The following is a 16,283-nucleotide window of genomic DNA, read 5'->3' as shown; positions in this document are numbered from 1 at the left end:
GTTAGTCAATCCAGGAGGATGATTGAGAGAACCAGAAGCGAAGAAGGAGTGGAAAGCCTGGACTATAGGCAAAGTCTCCAGCAGGGAGACGGTGCCCGAGAATGCAGAAACGCACAGGAGACACGGCCGCAAGAATGTATCGCAAGATACAGAGCAGCAAGGTACTGCTCTCGCCCGGGAGTTCTTCTCGATGGAATGTTGCAGCACTCTTCGAATTGGGCAAACTCATCTCAACGCCCTTGCCGCACGGGCCAGAGAAGTGGCAGATGGTCGTCCCATTCGTTGTTTCCAGGGAGTTTCCGGTTAGAGGTGGGGAAAAGGAGATTGGATGGAACCTACCTTGTTGAAGTTAAAGTGGTGGTGAAGTTGTGGGGAGCAGCAGAGCTGCTAGGAGCGCCGTTGCTGCATTGAGCCTGGCAACCGTTTTCGATAAGGCAGTGGTCTGCGGTGTTTCCACAGTATCTACATTCAAAAGTCAGATAAGCTTCAAATAGTATCGCGGAGAACTTGCCCATATTGAGAACAGCAGCCACCGTAACCTCCGTTGGGATCGCAAGTTGCTCCGCCGAAGTCCGTACCACATCGGCCGTCGGCTCTCGGAGGCGCGCTGGCACGGGGGCTGGGCGTAGGGGTAACTGTTAACGTAGACGTCTCTGTGACGGCCGTAGGAGTGAATGTGGACGTGAGAGTAGCGAACGATGTTGTCGTTGTTCTCGACGTTGTTGTCCTATTAACAGTCTGCGTAAACGTGACCGTGTTAAAAACCGTATTGTCCTGTGTAATCGTATTGGCGCTTGCGGTAGTCACGAACTGAGTAGTTGTGGTGCCGCTGGTCACAGTGGAAGTAACTGGCGCCGGCGTGACCGTTGACGTAACAGGCGCCGGGGTGACAGTGGAAGTAACTGGTGCCGGAGTAATCGTTGAAGTGACTGGCGCTGGCGTAACTGTCGAGGTAACTGGCACTGGGGTAACGGTCGAAGTAACTGGTGCTGGAGTGACGGTCGAAGTAACTGCCGGAGGCGTAGATGTGAAGCTTGAAGTAACCGTTGAAGTAACGGGTGCTGGCGTGACCGGTTGAAGTAACGGGGTGCTGGCGTGACTGTAGACGTGACCGCTGCCGGTGTAAAAGTAGTCGTAACGCTTGACGTGACCGTAGAAGTGACTGGCGTAGGCGTAACCGTCACCGTCACGGCAGCTGGGGTGAACGTTGTCGTGACTGTGCTGAGACTCGTGGCGGTGCTACTCACAGTAGCTGTAGTCGTCGTCGGCACGCTTTCAGTGACTGTCGTCGAGACGCTCTCCGTTATTGTCGTGGATATACTTGTCGTCGTTGTGAACGTCTTTGGTTGGTTGGCGGAAATCTATTGACATCAGCAAGCTGTCAGGATTTAGTCAGGTCTGTATGTTTAAGCTGTGTATGGTATGAAGCCTGTTGTATTGTCAGCATAAAACGAGAGTTTTCACTCTGGTAAAGAGAATAGAAGGCTCGGAAGCTGCTGCATTGCTAAGGGTCGCAGAGCAGCTTCTTGGGGTCGTCAGCGTGTCCAGCTCGTCGAACGGGCGGAGGTTGCGCAATGATGAGCATATCGGGATCAGAGATGCGAGTCGCGAACTTCGCGGCAGTCAATCGAACCCTGATGGCAGGAAAAGTACACAATGCCGCACATTCCAAAGCTGTCGAGTCAAAAGTCGGTACGGAAGGAAGATTCGCTGTTTGTTGGAATGAAACATCGGCAGTCGAGCATATGCCAGTTTAGGAACTCGCTTCACTTTGCATCAAACTGACCATCTCGCGTGAGTATAGCGAATAAAGAGATGCGACTGTTCACGAATCAACGAGACGTGTGCATAGGGATGCTTGATGTCAATTGACAAGTCGCAATGGCGTCTTCGAGCATGTCGGTGGACCACACAGAGACATCAGGCCATCTCGCCCCGAGGACATCGAGCTCGTCCAAGAAAGTTGCAATGGCGTACGTCAACGAAAGGCAGGGACAGGCAAGCTCCCATGCAAGGTGCTATCGATTGCCCCCTTGCGCTATCTGCAGCATTCACGTTTGGAAGACTTAGCGTCCAAAGTAGGAATTGCATTATCATGATGGCGCGGAGCAAAAACTAGAATAGAGTACTGCGAGAAAGATGCACGTGAGCGATCAGACGTTGTTCTCGCGACGTAGAACATTGGAAGACGCGTCGAAAGCGCGCTAGTACGGAATAAGATACTTAGCCGATTCCGATCAACTTCGACGTCATTGGCTTGAACCTAGCCTAGACACGTGCAGTACTCCTTCACCCAAAATCGCCCCAGCTTGCGTGCGAAAGGTCGAGAAATTAGCGAAATGAGATTTCAGTGGCTTATATTAAATACAAGAGTCATTGCCGAGCATGGAAATGATTTTCGGCACATATATCACATCTGTAGACATCTCGACCTCCACTCACATGGCAGTAGAGTGGCTTACAGACGGACAAAAAGCCTTGGTATCTCCAGGAGCTAGACGTCCCGTTGCAAAGCCACGCATGCGTTTTGAAACACTCGCGAAAACCTCCAGCCTTCTTGATCCTAACATGTGTGAAGTGTCGCAACAGAATTATCATGCTGTAAATGCAGTTTTTGAATCCGACTGCTGTATCAAAAGTCTGAGCCTACTATACCGTATCTGTGAATAAATAATCGCAATGGCATACAATAAATCACTGGTCTGCGAGAGCCTGCAACGCGAACGGATCGATTATAATTTCTTCATTAACTCAGTATCGTAGAATAAAACACCGAAGTCCTCGCGGATAATTTATGAAGTGCTCATGCCTGCATTTCTCTCCCTATTCCGCGGCACGATTTCAAAGAATTAGCAATTAGTGCAGCATTACGATAAACAATCTATCCGTGGATGTGCGGAAGAAGATACAATCGGTACACATAGAAGTCATCAGGCTTTTCTGCTACACCACCCTGCTCGCCTACGAAATTCCCAAAAATAAACGATGGAATGTGGTGTGATGCGAGCATGCTATCACCACGAGCTGTGAAGCTTTGAGCTAAAGGGCGACAGATCCAGGGATATTGCTGCATTTGTGAGAGCAGATGTAGAATGCTGGTGTTAATTGTTCGATAGATCCGACTACGGAGTTTGCGAGTGGCATTGTGTTAGGAACAATGCATCACAATTTTGATAGCAATGTCGGATGAGCAGAGGATCTAAATGCCATTATGGGGAGTCGTTTATGTATTCTTGATGATGAATATTGCAGACTAGTCTGAGATCGTATGGTCCAGCGCCTCTTCCGCTTCGCGTCTGATATCGGAAAATGTCAAAGCGCCGTGTTGTCTCAACAAGTCGATGCAGTCCTGATGTCCGCCTTCAATAGCGAGGTCAAGCGGCGTTCCATTGCAAAAATTCTTCTTTGCATTGTTCCAAAACGAACCCATTGGGTTGATAGACACGCCATGCAACTGTAGTAGGTAATTGACACCATCGCGGAAGCCTTGCCGTGCGGCTTCAGCTAGTGGCGTGTGAAGTTCACCTCCTCTTTCGTCGATGTCACACAACGGCCCAAGAAATTCCATGATCTCGAGGTGGCGTCCGCTGGTCGCTGCCCAGAATGGTGTGTGGAATAGGAACAATCTGCTCATCTTTTCCCAATCCGTGATTCGTGATATTGATTTGACGATATCCAGATGACCATTATGCGCAGCAAGATGCAGTGGAGTATCGACATTGTCATCTGTATAGATGAGATTATCCTGGAACGACTCAATGTCGGTGTTGTAAAGCTCAAGGAGGTATGCAACGAGGTCCGGATGTCCGAAGCATGCCGCCCAATGAAGGCATGTGCGTCCTGTGGGCATCGATACGTGTTCGAGCAAGGTTAATTGGTTGCAGAGTTCGATACTGCTGTCTAATGCGATGGTAAAGACTTCTACATTGCCGTGAATAGCAGCAACGTGAAGAATGTCCAGACCAAGCATCTCATAGTCATCATTAAACCACATGGATCTGGAAACATCTTCTAGATCGGAGATGACCTGCTGATCGGCGGTCAAAGAGCATGCTATGTGAAGTCTTGATCGTCCTAGCACGTCTCTACCATCTTCGTAGGCAATATATCGAAATTGCTCGTCGATTTTGTTGTCTTGGAACATATGGCCCACGGGACGTCCGAGGCAATCAATCCGACCGTCATCTTTTATGACTTTTACAAGACGCGGTAGTTGAAACAAGGCTGACGGCATGAACAGTTGCGTCTTAGTCAGGTCGATAAAGACGTTACCCCAGCGAATTTTGAGCCCGAGATGATGTCTTTGAAGTACTTCGCCGAGACAGTTGATGAAAGCATTTCTGATGATGATCATCTCTTTTATGTTCTCATCGCTTTGGCAGGTGGGATACTGTAGTTTGCCGATATGTAGCAGAGTTGCGACCCCATGATGTTTTTGAGCTCTGTACTTGGCAATGGTCGATTCGAGTACATCGAGGGATTCAGCTTCGTCGAAGAATTGAGGCGTATACATGATGTCTAAAGTAGCTCTGATAATTATTTGAGCTACTTCACCTGTATATTTCAAGAGCTTTTCTCGGATGTCTTCAAGCAGTAACGCATAATCTGAAACGACATGTTCCAGGAGTCTACCGTGAATGGCCCAGGATCTGTCACCTTTCAAAGGCATCAGTTGTTGTTTTCCAATCCTTAGCAGCTCGTCGACAGCTTGACTTAGGATGTGTTGTAGACTCAGAAGGGCAAGTCTGCACAATGTTAGCGAGCTGCCAGCAGGATCTAAGGCTCAAACTCACGCATCATGAACATCGATATCTGAACTTGGGTCAATCAACGCAGGCGGAGAATAGATGTAGCTTTCTTGTATGGAAGTATGTCGCAATGTTGTCTTGCGCGCCGGCGCTGAGCAGGGTAGACCTTTCTGACAGCACCGTGTGCATTTTTTGGCTCCTAGTTCTTGCTCAATTGGGATACACTGTACAAGGTCAGATTATTGATACGGATATAAAGCACTGTTGCTGGTGAAAATGACCTTGACTTTGGCCTTCCTGCAAAAGGTGCAGCTCAGAAAATTCAGCTTACGAGGCGGTCTCTTCCGCCGAGGTGCAAGGCTGCCTTGGTAGCTAAAGGTTGGCCCCACGGATGCCATCATCGTAATTCGAAGACCAGGTTACAAAAAGTTGCGAAGACTGGTCCAGTAATTTCATGTACGCATTCGAGTGCGTCACTTATATAATCGCCGCGAAGGCGGAGAAGGCTGTACACCTTATAGGTGCCAGGAACATACAGCGACACTTTCGGTGAATCGTTACCGATGTATTCTTGCAGCATTGACTATGTGCTTGACTTGCAGCCAACGAATCAAAAGCATCACGCACTGAAGTGCGACCGCAATCGCGGTTATTTCTAGCACCCCAGGCAACTAGCCTGCAATCTGATATTGCCAGGCCGTCGCGTCTGCCTATCAAAGACATTGCGCACTGAAGTGCGACCCCGCTTGCAGTCCCTCATCGCATCCGTGAGCTGCCTCTGTCAGTTCCAGCCCCGGGTCAGTGTTCCCATTCAATAGCCCCGCGCACTGAAGTGCGTCGAAGGCCAAGCCACAGGCCATCATTTTGGCCACTCGAGAACACGACGCACTGGAGTGCGGTCGCAATTGCAATCATTCTTGGCTGCACCCCTTGCGGCAAGTCTTCGCCTCTCTCCAGATACTGCCTCAGGCCAATGCGTCGGCCAATCAAAAATGCGCGCACTCTGGTGCGATGCAGGTTGCTGATGGCGGAACGATCATCCTTTTGCACTGCATGTCTTCGAGGCGCGGGATCTCGCATCTCAATCCGCGAAGCAATCTCAGAGGCAACGCACTTGAGTGCGATGCGGAACCTGAGTTGACATCCCCATTGATGCAGCCAAAAGTTGTGCACCCAACGATGAGCCTTTCGCACTGTACGCACTGTGTTGTAGTGTTCCCTGTTTGGGAGAGCAAGGCTCATTCCAAGAGCAGCTGGTAGAATATAAGAGAGACACAAAACTCGCCGTTTTGTCCGGTTGCGTATCAAACATTCGAATTCAAGTGGCTGGTCAGTCAAGCTCAAATTGTTCACAGCCATGCTTTCCCTTTTCTCACCTCTCGAGAACCGGCAGTCCAGCTTCAATCTTGGCCTAGACGGCTCTCAGCTCAGCGCTCGCTCGTCCTCAAGAAGCCCAGCAAACTTTTTCAAAATATCGCAGGCATTGTTCGCAGGTCTTTCTGTCATCATCGGACTACTTGCCTTGGTGATTGGGTTGCTCCAGCTACGAAAACATCGCAAGCGCCGTCTGCCTCAAGACAATAACCTCGTCTTCGAACTTGAGGCATACTACCCAGAGGTAGAGTAGAGTGTTTGCCTGCTCAGGCAATACAGCTAATCTTCAGCAGACGATCCGGCAAAACGGAGTCAGGACTACGAATGAAAGGTCATAGTTCGGACAAAGTTTGGAAAGCGAGAAACCCGCGTTGGTTGATCGAGAGTCGCGTGCTTCTACTGGAGGGCCATAGATGCAGTCGGCCCTACCGTAGAACATTTACTATTCGAGAACAAACATGTTGAACTTTTCCCTGAACAAATTTAATCCAGTGGATGCATTCGCCCCAGAAAAGCTTGTTCGACGGTGAGAGCGGATGAGTCGGCATCTCTTGAGACAGGTGTGGAAGGCTTGAGGCGGTGCAACGTGTGCATGGCCACACATTGGTTCGGCCGTGAAAAATACATGCAGCTGAAGAAGGCGATTGGAGTGAAGGCGCAGGCTGGATGAAGTCAGAATTGTTGATGGAAAGAGTGGTGGCGGCAGTGTTGAAGCAGCTGCAGGGTTCAGGAACTAGAAAGCTTGGATCGTTAGCGTGAAGTGACGTACTCCACGCCTCCGGTCTAGTTCGCCCGCCATGCACCACACTGACACAATACCTGCGACCTATATGCCATTGCCATGTGCGCAACACCTAATATAGCCCCCTATTTCTCCGTCCTACGAGCCTGATCATGGTGCGCAGATACTCTGACGTTATTTGCATGTGAGCCGCGTACTGACCACGGCCAGGCCTCATTGTTGCGCCAGATTGTAGCCGGGCCACGCGCCAGGCATGCTGAAGCCGGCCTCGATCTCTGCTATGTCACAGATAACAGTAAATATGCGCTTAATTACACATACAAAGATCAGGCTGATCACGTGCAGTCATTGCGACTTCCGGCCCCAGCGGCACATATCCACAGCGCGCATACCGCAACCCTCTCGACTCTCTCGTGAAGTTCCTCGACTCCAAGCATGGCGACGACTGGGCGATATGGGAGTTCCGCGCCGAAGGGACGGGCTACCCAGACTCGGAAGTCTACGACCGGGTCTACCATTATCCGTTCCCCGACCACCACCCGCCGCCGTTCGCGCTGATACCGAACATCATGGCCAGCATGCGCAACTGGCTGCACGAGAAGAAGGGCCGAGTAGTGGTCGTTCACTGCAAAGCTGGGAAGGGGCGATCAGGAACGGCCAGCTGTAGCTACCTGATCAGCGAGGAAGGCTGGCCGGTGCACAAGGCCCTGCAGCGCTTCACCGAACGGCGCATGCGGCCAAACATGGGCAAAGGAGTCAGCATACCTAGTCAGCTGCGGTGGATCGGCTATGTCGACCGCTGGGCCAAACACGGCAAACTCTACGTGGAGAGGCAGGTGGAGGTCATGGAAGTCCACTGCTGGGGCCTCAGGGACGGCGTCAAGATACAGATTGAGGGCTTTGTCGAAGACGGCAAGCTCATCAAGAACTTCCATACCTTTACACGAGACGAAAGGGAGATTGTCCGCGGCGAAGTCAAGACTACAGGCATGGCGCAAGCTGTGCAGGAGGTTATGTACAAGAACGGCTGGGGCAGCTCGAAGAGCGTGCAAGGATCCAAGAATACTAGTAGAACGTCCTTGGACAAAGAGCCGACGCCAGACAACATCGACGGTGCAACTGCGTCGAAGCGAAACTCGCAAGAAAGCTTACCCTTGGGCACCGGTGACGTCGTCTTTCGCCCTAAAACGCGCGTCGTACTCCCTACCAGCGACATCAACATCGACGTCGAACGTCGCAACAATGCCGCCTTCGATCTGACAATGGTCACAGCGGTCGCGCACGTGTGGTTCAACACCTTCTTTGAGGGCAACGGTCCCGAGCAGATGGGCAAGGCAGATGAGTCTGGCATGTTCCAAATCGAATGGGACGCCATGGATGGCATCAAAGGCTCGTCGCGCAAGGGCACGCAGGCGTTCGAGCGAATCGCCGTAGTATGGCGAGCACTCTCTGCCGAGGAAGGGCGACCTGGCGTGATCATTACGGAGCCACGAGAGGGCGAGGAAGTGCCGCAATCCAAGCCCGCTGACTGGAAAGGTGCGAAAGGCGTTGAGCCGAGCGAAAGCAAAGATCTGGGTCTTCGCACTGCAAGCCCCGAAAACTCCGAGTCGAACCTTAGCAAGGCGAACAGTGTCAGAAGCCAGAACGACAAGAAACCGAACATCGTTTCAGCCACAGGTAGGAAGGACAGCGGCGACAGCGATACTGCAGTTGTTCGTCCACATGGTCCAAATGGCGAGGAGGTGGTCCAAGAGCCCATGAGTGCCAGGACCAGTACCGACGCACGCGGAACTGGAGGCGGGCCGCAAGCGACCGCTTCGGAACCCCTGCTGCCAAGCCAGTCTGATGGCACGGTTGACACTAATGTCGACGCAAGATCGCGCGAACAAGCTGCCGGGTCGCACAAGAGCGAAGGTCCTATCCAGGCCCTCAAATATCACGTCTCGGGTGCCGCATCTACCAATGATCTACCCGATGGTCGCCCAGAATCCGAAATGAAGACCATCAAGGAGCATACGCTAGGACACCTGGCGAAGAAGAAGCACAACTCATAGACATTTTAGATATTGACCGGTATCGCTTGCACGAATACCAGGACTCACGAAGAGCCGTTGTCTCGGAAAGTGGGTACACTTTCGGAACCAATTATGCATGATCGGGCAACGCGATAGTCAGCGCTTGCTACAGCGTATGACAGGCGTGCACGAAGCGTGTTCTCATACGTGGTGCAGGGCGCGGTATGCATGGATGAGGCGTTGGACACTGAGGTACATGGTTGGCATTCTGCCACGGGTCACAAGTCGATGTTGATCAACCAGATATTAATTTTCTTTTGCAATTTCATGATACACCACCCGCTACCCAGAACTCTGGTACACATCTTTTGTCACACCTTGACTCGAGCATGAAGACTGATACAGAGCAGCACAATTCCAAAAAGTGAGGCGAATACAACCACCTGTTTCTCCAGGGCGGTGAGAGCTGCCAGCTAGCGTGATTCCCCATGCATCGCTAACGCGGCCTGTGGCCATTCATCAACACACACGCGCAACTTCTGCATCCTTTCGAGCCTTCGTGGGAACACAGAACTTTACTTAGTGGGCGAACCATGGTGATATGCGGGTGCCGGATGGAAGCAAAGTGCAGGGCACTTCCGCCACGGATACAAAAAGGCCAAGCGTGGTCTGTATATAAGCCGGCAATGCGCGTCAGCAATGAGGGTGCTTCTCATTGCGTGCATTTTGAAGAAGAATCGCTTCGGCATACCCAAAGCGATCAAAGTCATCTCCCCATTGCGCGAGCTCCGTGTGCGACCTTAGAACAAGGCTGCAGGCAGATTAAGCTACTACCATTGGATATTCGTACTCACCGGTCAACTCATCACCATCGTTATTGAACCAATACAAATCAACAACACTCTCTCCAGAAGCCCAGGCAACAGCAGATTCGTGACCAAGTATGTACGGCATCCATCTCCGAAGCCTGTGCTGATCAAGCCCGAGGCGCACTTCGGAAGTGTTGAGTGCCATCTAGTCGTGTGTAACCCTCCAATCGCCATTGCGGGGTAGACATCTGACCGTTGTGACATACATTCGAAGCCTAGGATAGGTGCCATCTATGATTAGCGCACAGCTCAGGATAGTAGATTCCGAGTCCAGCCAGGCAGCACATGCGGCTCTGCTTTGGTATAGATAAAGGCCATCATCAGGTGAGTAATTCCGAAACGCCTCTCCTCCCAGCCTTGACCCAGCCGTCTTCCTGCACCTCGCTCCTGGATATCGACTCTGAGATCAAGCGTTCGTGGAATACTAACGCCCTTGACTAGCCATCTCCGTGCCCACTCACACTGTCTGTATCATCGAACCATTCACGTGTATTTGGCTTTTGACGGAACCCGCCATATCCCGATCCATGAACGACCAAACTACCAAAAAAACGTCTTCTCTATCTGTATCTAAACAACAAAAATTGTCCGACACTTCTAGCTCTTCACCAGTCATTGTTCCCACACCGTCCGTGACATCAGAACCTGACGATCTTGCGTTGCGGGACAAATCCAGAATGGACTCTTCGCAGGATCAAGTCGAGGCTCAGGCGGCTCAAGAAGTCCAGAAATTGGAAGAGCAAGAGCAACCAGTTCCTCCTCCACCTGCCGATGATGTTAAGGTTGATCTCACTACAGATCTGAAGAAAGCACGTGGAGACAAGAAGGTCAAGCGGTCCGTGAAGAAGTCCAAACATGTCGTCATTGAAAGTTCATCGTCTGAGTCTAGTGAAGATAGTGACAGTGAATCGGAATCTAGCAGCGAAGACGAAAAGACCAAGCGTAAGAGGAAGCAGAAGACCGCAGCTAAGCGAGCCGCAGCCAAGAAGAAGCAAAAGGCGAAGGCTAAATCGAAGAAGAGTAAAAGCAAAAAGATCGAATCTTCCAGTGACGATGCAAGCTCCTTGGACTCGGAATCGGAATCGGATGTTGAGGTCGTCAGGTCAGACAAGAAGAGTCGCCGCAAAGCACTCAAACTCAAAGCGAAAAAGAAGAAGACTAAAAAAGTCGAGATTCCCAGCGAAGACAACAGCGACTCCTCGTCCAGCTCCTCAGACTCATCAGATAGCGAATCAGAATCTGAAGATGAGCACTCAAAGCGAAGGCGAGCCAAAGCCAAGCGCAAGAACAAGAAGTCTAGGACAGTTGAGCTGTCCTCATCCGAAGAATTGTCTGCAGACGACGAACCACCAGTACCGCCCCCCGCTATTCCGATAGACGCGCCAGTTCCACGTGCCGACATCAATACCCAGGTTGCTCATGTGGAGAGCATACTGGTGGGTCTCAAAGCACAGCAGGTGGCTGGTGCCGCTACTCCTGCCGTCGTCAAGCTTGACAAGCCTGTCAAGAAGAATGCTTTGGAGTTCAAGCGTGTGGACCAGGTCTTTGACATGAAGATTCGCGACTGGAAGCTTGTCGAAAGCAACAATGATACCAAAGATGAGTTTGACTGCGTGTTCACGGTCCGCAGGAGGCTTAATTGGGAGGGCAAGTACCAGGAGACGCAGGTCGATATCAAGTCAAAGGTCCTCCGAAACTGCCTGCAGGAGGTCTTCAAAGAATGCAAGAGCATCAGTTTGGTTGAAGATACGCCTCAGCTTGACCCACATACGCTATTTCATTACTACGACGAGCTCAAAGCGCATGTCAAGAAGGAGTTGAAGCCGAAGCTCAAACGCGCCAAGAAGTCAAAGGACAGGAAGTTGCGCACCCAGCAAATTGCACAGTGCAAGCTTTTGCTAAAGTACCTAGATGAGGATTACACGTCTGTACGTAAAGCTCTGAAGCCGATGCTCAAGGCCGGCACCATCACCTACGATTTGGTGTGGGCGCTGTTCAAGCCTAATACTATCGCCTTCACACCGACATATGCGAACAAGGACGACCCGCGATGCTTCCGAGTCGACTTTTCGTACGAGTATGAGAGCTGGCTAACGCAGGCAAAATCTTTGGTGGTTGATGGAAGGTATCTGGAGTACGATGGAAAGCACTTTGGATTGGGCGATCACCAAGTCCAGATTCAAGCTTTCAAGGGTCACAAGAAGATTACGTCTCTTTCCGCATATCCGCTGAAGTACCACAAGGATCCGGAGGTAAGCAATCTTCATGCTGAGCACTTGTGATTGATTTGACTAACATCGTGCAGGGCGTGAGGAAGCAGCTCATCGAGCGAGGCAAGAAATTTGTGGCGCTTCAAGGCATGAACTACCGCCTTCAGAAGGGCATCGCCTACATGAAGCACAAGAACAGCGTCGTGCGCTTCAACATTAACGGCCGCGTCATGATTGACCCAGCAATTTTCCGCCGCATCAACCCCAACTACCAGCTCTCTTACATCAAGCACGATGAGCTGGAGCAAGACGAAGAAGGTGGCGACGAAGATGACAGCGATGACTGCTGTTGCGAAGACGACGACGAGGAAGAGGGCTCCAGCACAGACAAAGACAAGCTCCGCATGGTAATGTGGAAGGACAGCAACGGCACAAAACACCCCATCAAGCTCCCACAAAGCGTCATCACCCAAGAATCCAACAGCAATCCTGAAGTCACTCTCGAAGCCACCGAAGACGACGGCCCAGACAACAAATCCCATGTCTTCACCGAAGAAGAGCTCCTGATCGCCTCCCCAGTTGTCCTGGGCTTCGCCTTCTCTGAGAAATACTGGCTCGAATTCTCCCTCGCCGGCATCGAAGACATCAAGTGGAACCCCGAAGCCTTCGAATCCCTCGTCCTGCCCGACCGCATAAAGCAGAACCTTAAAGGCCTCGTCTCCTCGCACCGCTTCAACGCCGCCAAAACCATCGACGACGTCATCCAAGGCAAGGGCAAGGGCCTCAACGTCGTACTCCATGGCCCTCCCGGCGTCGGCAAAACACTCACAGGCGAGAGTATCGCAGAGTACCTCAAGTGCCCACTATACGCCGTGTCCGCCGGCGAACTCGGCACCAACAGCAAGTCTCTCGAACAAGACCTCAACCGCATAATGGACATTACGCATTCCTGGGGCGCGATCCTCCTGCTCGACGAAGCGGACGTGTTTCTAGAAGCACGCCAGCCCCACGACATTCACCGCAACAGTCTGGTATCTGTGTTCCTGCGCCTGACGGAGTACTACCAGGGCATATTGTTCCTGACGACGAATCGCGTAGAAACATTCGACGAAGCCTTCCAGAGCCGCATACACATGGGCATCCGCTACGAGAACCTGCCGCCCAAGGCGCGCAAGAAGATCTGGCAGCACCATGTGGGCAAGGTGGAGGAGATGGCTGGGGCGGAGGGCGGGAAGGTGTTTAGCCCCGGGGATTTCGAGGAGTTGAGTAAGAGGAATATGAATGGGCGACAGGTACGTATCTCACTTCTAGCATGGAGCGAATGGTTTGCTGACAGTTTGTGTAGATTAAAAACACGGTCAAGACGAGCCAGAGCATCGCACTCGCGGAGAAATCCCCATTTAGCATGGAGCATGTTAAGCGCGTGTTGGAGGTTGCAGAGGCGTTTGAGGATGATATGAGAGGCGGAAAGGGATATAGGGATGCGATGAGGCATTACACATAGTCTACTCGCTCGCTGAGTAGGGGATACATTCTAGATTGTATTTTGTATTTTACGCGGCGAGATTTAACGGCTGGCATTGGAACATGGAGACGGGATCGCGACACGCATAACGGTCATGGCTTCTGGTACACTTTTTTCTTTGTAGCATATCGTTCTCGTTCGGAGGGCTTCTTGTATGTTTGTAGTTTCACGGCCTTTTTATCTCCTCTCAATACGTACGTCTTGGTGTGAATGTTGGATTTTGCGTCTTTCGTGCGGTCGAGGATCAGGTGAGATGTGAGTTGAGAAACGATGGGCGAGGCGACGGGTGCTCTGTCGAGTGTGAAAGGTTTGCCGTGGTCTCGTGTCGCTGTCGTGGGTATCTTGTGGCCGCTAAGATGAGGCACTCTTCGGCACCATCATGAGAAACTGCGTTGCTGATGATACGAGACTCCATGTGCTTGCGGCCGCTGGCTTTTTCGTTGCTGTTGCGTCAGTACAAGCAGGTGAGGCGCTGCCCTCGGTGCCCTCGAAGGCGGCGCAATGCGATCTCGGATGTCTATCAAAGGCGATTTTGTAAGCTCATCAATGATGTGTATTTCATGATTGTGCGGAATGGAGGTTCTGTCGCGCTCGTGTTGTCGCTGGCTCGCTGGCAGGTGGCCGCACGGCTGAACGGTGCGCGCTCAGTGCCACCATGATAGGCGCATGATGCTGTAGGTGACCCAAGACCTGGAAATTGACGTCTCTATCGCTTTCTCAAAGTCGCGATCGTGGTTTTAGTCGCAGTTCCTGCGATGAGAGCACTCTCGCTGTTATGTGCCCACATGTCACTCGTGTCCGCTTGCGCACACAGCTGCTGCTCACAACGACTGCCAGGACAGCGTGGATAGCGTTCATCATGGGATATACGCACGATTGTAACAAGGGTTTCTTTGAAATGTCTATATTTGTGTTCGTGACAGGCAAGTTGGGCTGCCTGGGCTCACTCGGATGTGAAAGCAACATTGGAAGAGACGTCACAACACCATCAGTACCACTATGATACTCGCTGCGCATTCCTAAATTGACGGAATAGCACATTTGTCTCTCTGATGGCAAGCACTGATTAAGCACGAGCTCATGTCACAGCACACTCGCCTCTAACACCTTGATGTCCGGTACTTCACCATAACAATTCGGGGAGATCAGTGCGCGAACAACGCCCTGCAGGTTCTTTTTTTTTGCAGCAACATCACACCCAGAGGCTTAACAAAGCCTATTTAAAGGCCTGTAAACACAGGAGTTACGTGGATACTTTCGGACTATCATCTAGTCGCACATGCGTGAGGATGAAGGCGATATCACGTGTGTTACATTTGCTACATTCGAATGGCCGTCTATCTACAAGAAACTTCAACTATTCGGTTTCCAGACCCTCTAAGACCCATTTCCCAGCTGTTCCGACTAAATCTCGCCCCCAGCCCGCTTCTGTTCCGCCTTCACCTCGTCCTTCTGCCTACGCACAGACAAAAGCTCGGAGGGCGCACGGTCAGGGCACGGTCTCCCGGTGACTTAGCGCGCTCAGCCTGCTAGCGTCCCCTAGCGTATCCTCTCATAGTTATAAGCCCTCCGCGACAGGCTCCTCCATCCTCTCGACACCACACTCCCAAGATCACCTCAACTGGGCACCTTCTCCAACACATTCCTTCAAAATGTGGCTCATCACCAAGTCTCTTTCTAACTTTCCTCCTTGACTACTTCAATGTCTTCAATCAATTTCAACCTTGATCAACACTCAAGGTCATCAACCTTCTTCAACTTCACTCAACATGAGTGACATCAACACTCAAACACCATGGTCACTCATCAACATTACCTGACTCATGTCAACTTCGACCTTCATGTCACTCCAAGGTTTGATGACCTTCAACATTCATCACTTGTGCATCGAGCACTCCAAGTATGCTCATCCACCTTCATGTCCTGCTCACACTTACTGACTTCTTCAGGCACTCGACCTTGTCGCACCGCAGCATCAAATCATGACACCTCCAAGTCTTGCTTTCTTCCACCATCACTTTCAAGCACCTTGACACTTTATCAATGTCATTCACCTCTGCGTACGACCTGCGACAAGCTCTCGAGCTGCCAACCACACTTCACCACACTTCTTCATCAGTCTTGCAGGCGGCTTCGGCTCAGGTCAAACTGGACTGTTGAAAAAGTGTCGGTTCAACAAACCCACATTCGCTCTTCAACAAGCTCCCGAGCTTTCAACCACTTCTTCAGCAGCCATGCAGGCGGCTTCGGCTCAGGTCAAACTTGGCTGTTGAAGAAGTGGTTGTCCCATCGCCTCTTGACCCCGGTCACATCTCTTCCCTCTGTCACTCAGTCGTGTCCAACGTCATTTCCATTGTCACTTCTTCACTTTGTTTTGTCTGGTTGGCAGTCAAGAGCTTTGGCTCGGCCGTGTTGATAGGATTTTGATCACGTACTTGTCAGTCAAGAGCTTTGGCTCAACTGAAATGTTGGTGGTGGATGCTTGTCAAGAGCTTTTGCTCGACTTGGTTGTGGTTCGGAATAACATCAAAGAGAATACCTTGGCCTCAGGCCTCCCATCAACACACTTCCTCCCTCATGCTTATGTGATGCTTCCATTGTGACTGAATCATCTTGAATGTTCTTGCCATTTCCTATGGTGATGTTTGCACCTACTGCTTCCGATGCTTTCGTTCTTACTGCACAAACACAGTCGCATTGCTGTTGTTGCGCACTCTTGCATAGTGAGAGACATCTTACATCATGGAGTGACGAAAGAAAGCCCCGGTCCGCTTCCAGGTTCTAGAACATGGGCCGTGCC

General features: G+C 51.3%; 6 protein-coding genes across 6 annotated transcripts; 4 read left to right on the top strand and 2 right to left on the bottom strand.

Moving 5' to 3' along the window:
• Position 1: 1 nt before the first annotated feature.
• SNOG_13381 (hypothetical protein) lies at positions 2-1,502 on the bottom strand (the record flags this gene model as incomplete). The annotated part of the gene is made up of 5 exons (XM_001803539.1): positions 2-335; positions 579-727; positions 754-1,239; positions 1,322-1,361; positions 1,465-1,502. The coding sequence occupies 5 exons, from the start codon at positions 1,500-1,502 to the stop codon at positions 2-4; spliced, it is 1,047 nt and encodes a 348-aa protein (XP_001803591.1).
• Positions 1,503-3,253: 1,751 nt separating this feature from the next.
• Positions 3,254-4,513, bottom strand: SNOG_13380 (hypothetical protein; the record flags this gene model as incomplete). Its single annotated transcript, XM_001803538.1, has 1 exon — positions 3,254-4,513. One exon carries the CDS (start codon positions 4,511-4,513, stop codon positions 3,254-3,256), a length of 1,260 nt encoding a protein of 419 aa, XP_001803590.1.
• Positions 4,514-6,919: 2,406 nt separating this feature from the next.
• On the top strand, positions 6,920-8,918 carry SNOG_13379 (hypothetical protein; the record flags this gene model as incomplete). The annotated part of the gene is made up of 2 exons (XM_001803537.1): positions 6,920-6,965; positions 7,210-8,918. The coding sequence occupies 2 exons, from the start codon at positions 6,920-6,922 to the stop codon at positions 8,916-8,918; spliced, it is 1,755 nt and encodes a 584-aa protein (XP_001803589.1).
• Positions 8,919-9,883: 965 nt separating this feature from the next.
• On the top strand, positions 9,884-10,327 carry SNOG_20143 (hypothetical protein). Its single transcript, XM_001803536.1, has 3 exons — positions 9,884-9,899; positions 9,963-10,072; positions 10,190-10,327. The coding sequence occupies exons 2-3, from the start codon at positions 10,034-10,036 to the stop codon at positions 10,250-10,252; spliced, it is 102 nt and encodes a 33-aa protein (XP_001803588.1). The 5' UTR covers positions 9,884-9,899; positions 9,963-10,033; the 3' UTR covers positions 10,253-10,327.
• A 98-nt stretch (positions 10,328-10,425) lies between these two features.
• Positions 10,426-13,462, top strand: SNOG_13378 (hypothetical protein; the record flags this gene model as incomplete). Its single annotated transcript, XM_001803535.1, has 3 exons — positions 10,426-12,000; positions 12,054-13,250; positions 13,304-13,462. 3 exons carry the CDS (start codon positions 10,426-10,428, stop codon positions 13,460-13,462), a joined length of 2,931 nt encoding a protein of 976 aa, XP_001803587.1.
• Positions 13,463-15,278: 1,816 nt separating this feature from the next.
• SNOG_13377 (hypothetical protein) lies at positions 15,279-15,756 on the top strand (the record flags this gene model as incomplete). The annotated part of the gene is made up of 2 exons (XM_001803534.1): positions 15,279-15,337; positions 15,561-15,756. The coding sequence occupies 2 exons, from the start codon at positions 15,279-15,281 to the stop codon at positions 15,754-15,756; spliced, it is 255 nt and encodes an 84-aa protein (XP_001803586.1).
• Positions 15,757-16,283: the final 527 nt, after the last annotated feature.

This window comes from Parastagonospora nodorum (genome assembly GCF_000146915.1).
Source record: "Parastagonospora nodorum SN15 chromosome Unknown scaffold_26, whole genome shotgun sequence".
Taxonomy (NCBI): Eukaryota; Fungi; Ascomycota; class Dothideomycetes; order Pleosporales; family Phaeosphaeriaceae; genus Parastagonospora; species Parastagonospora nodorum.
This window is presented reverse-complemented; position numbering and strand designations above follow the sequence as displayed.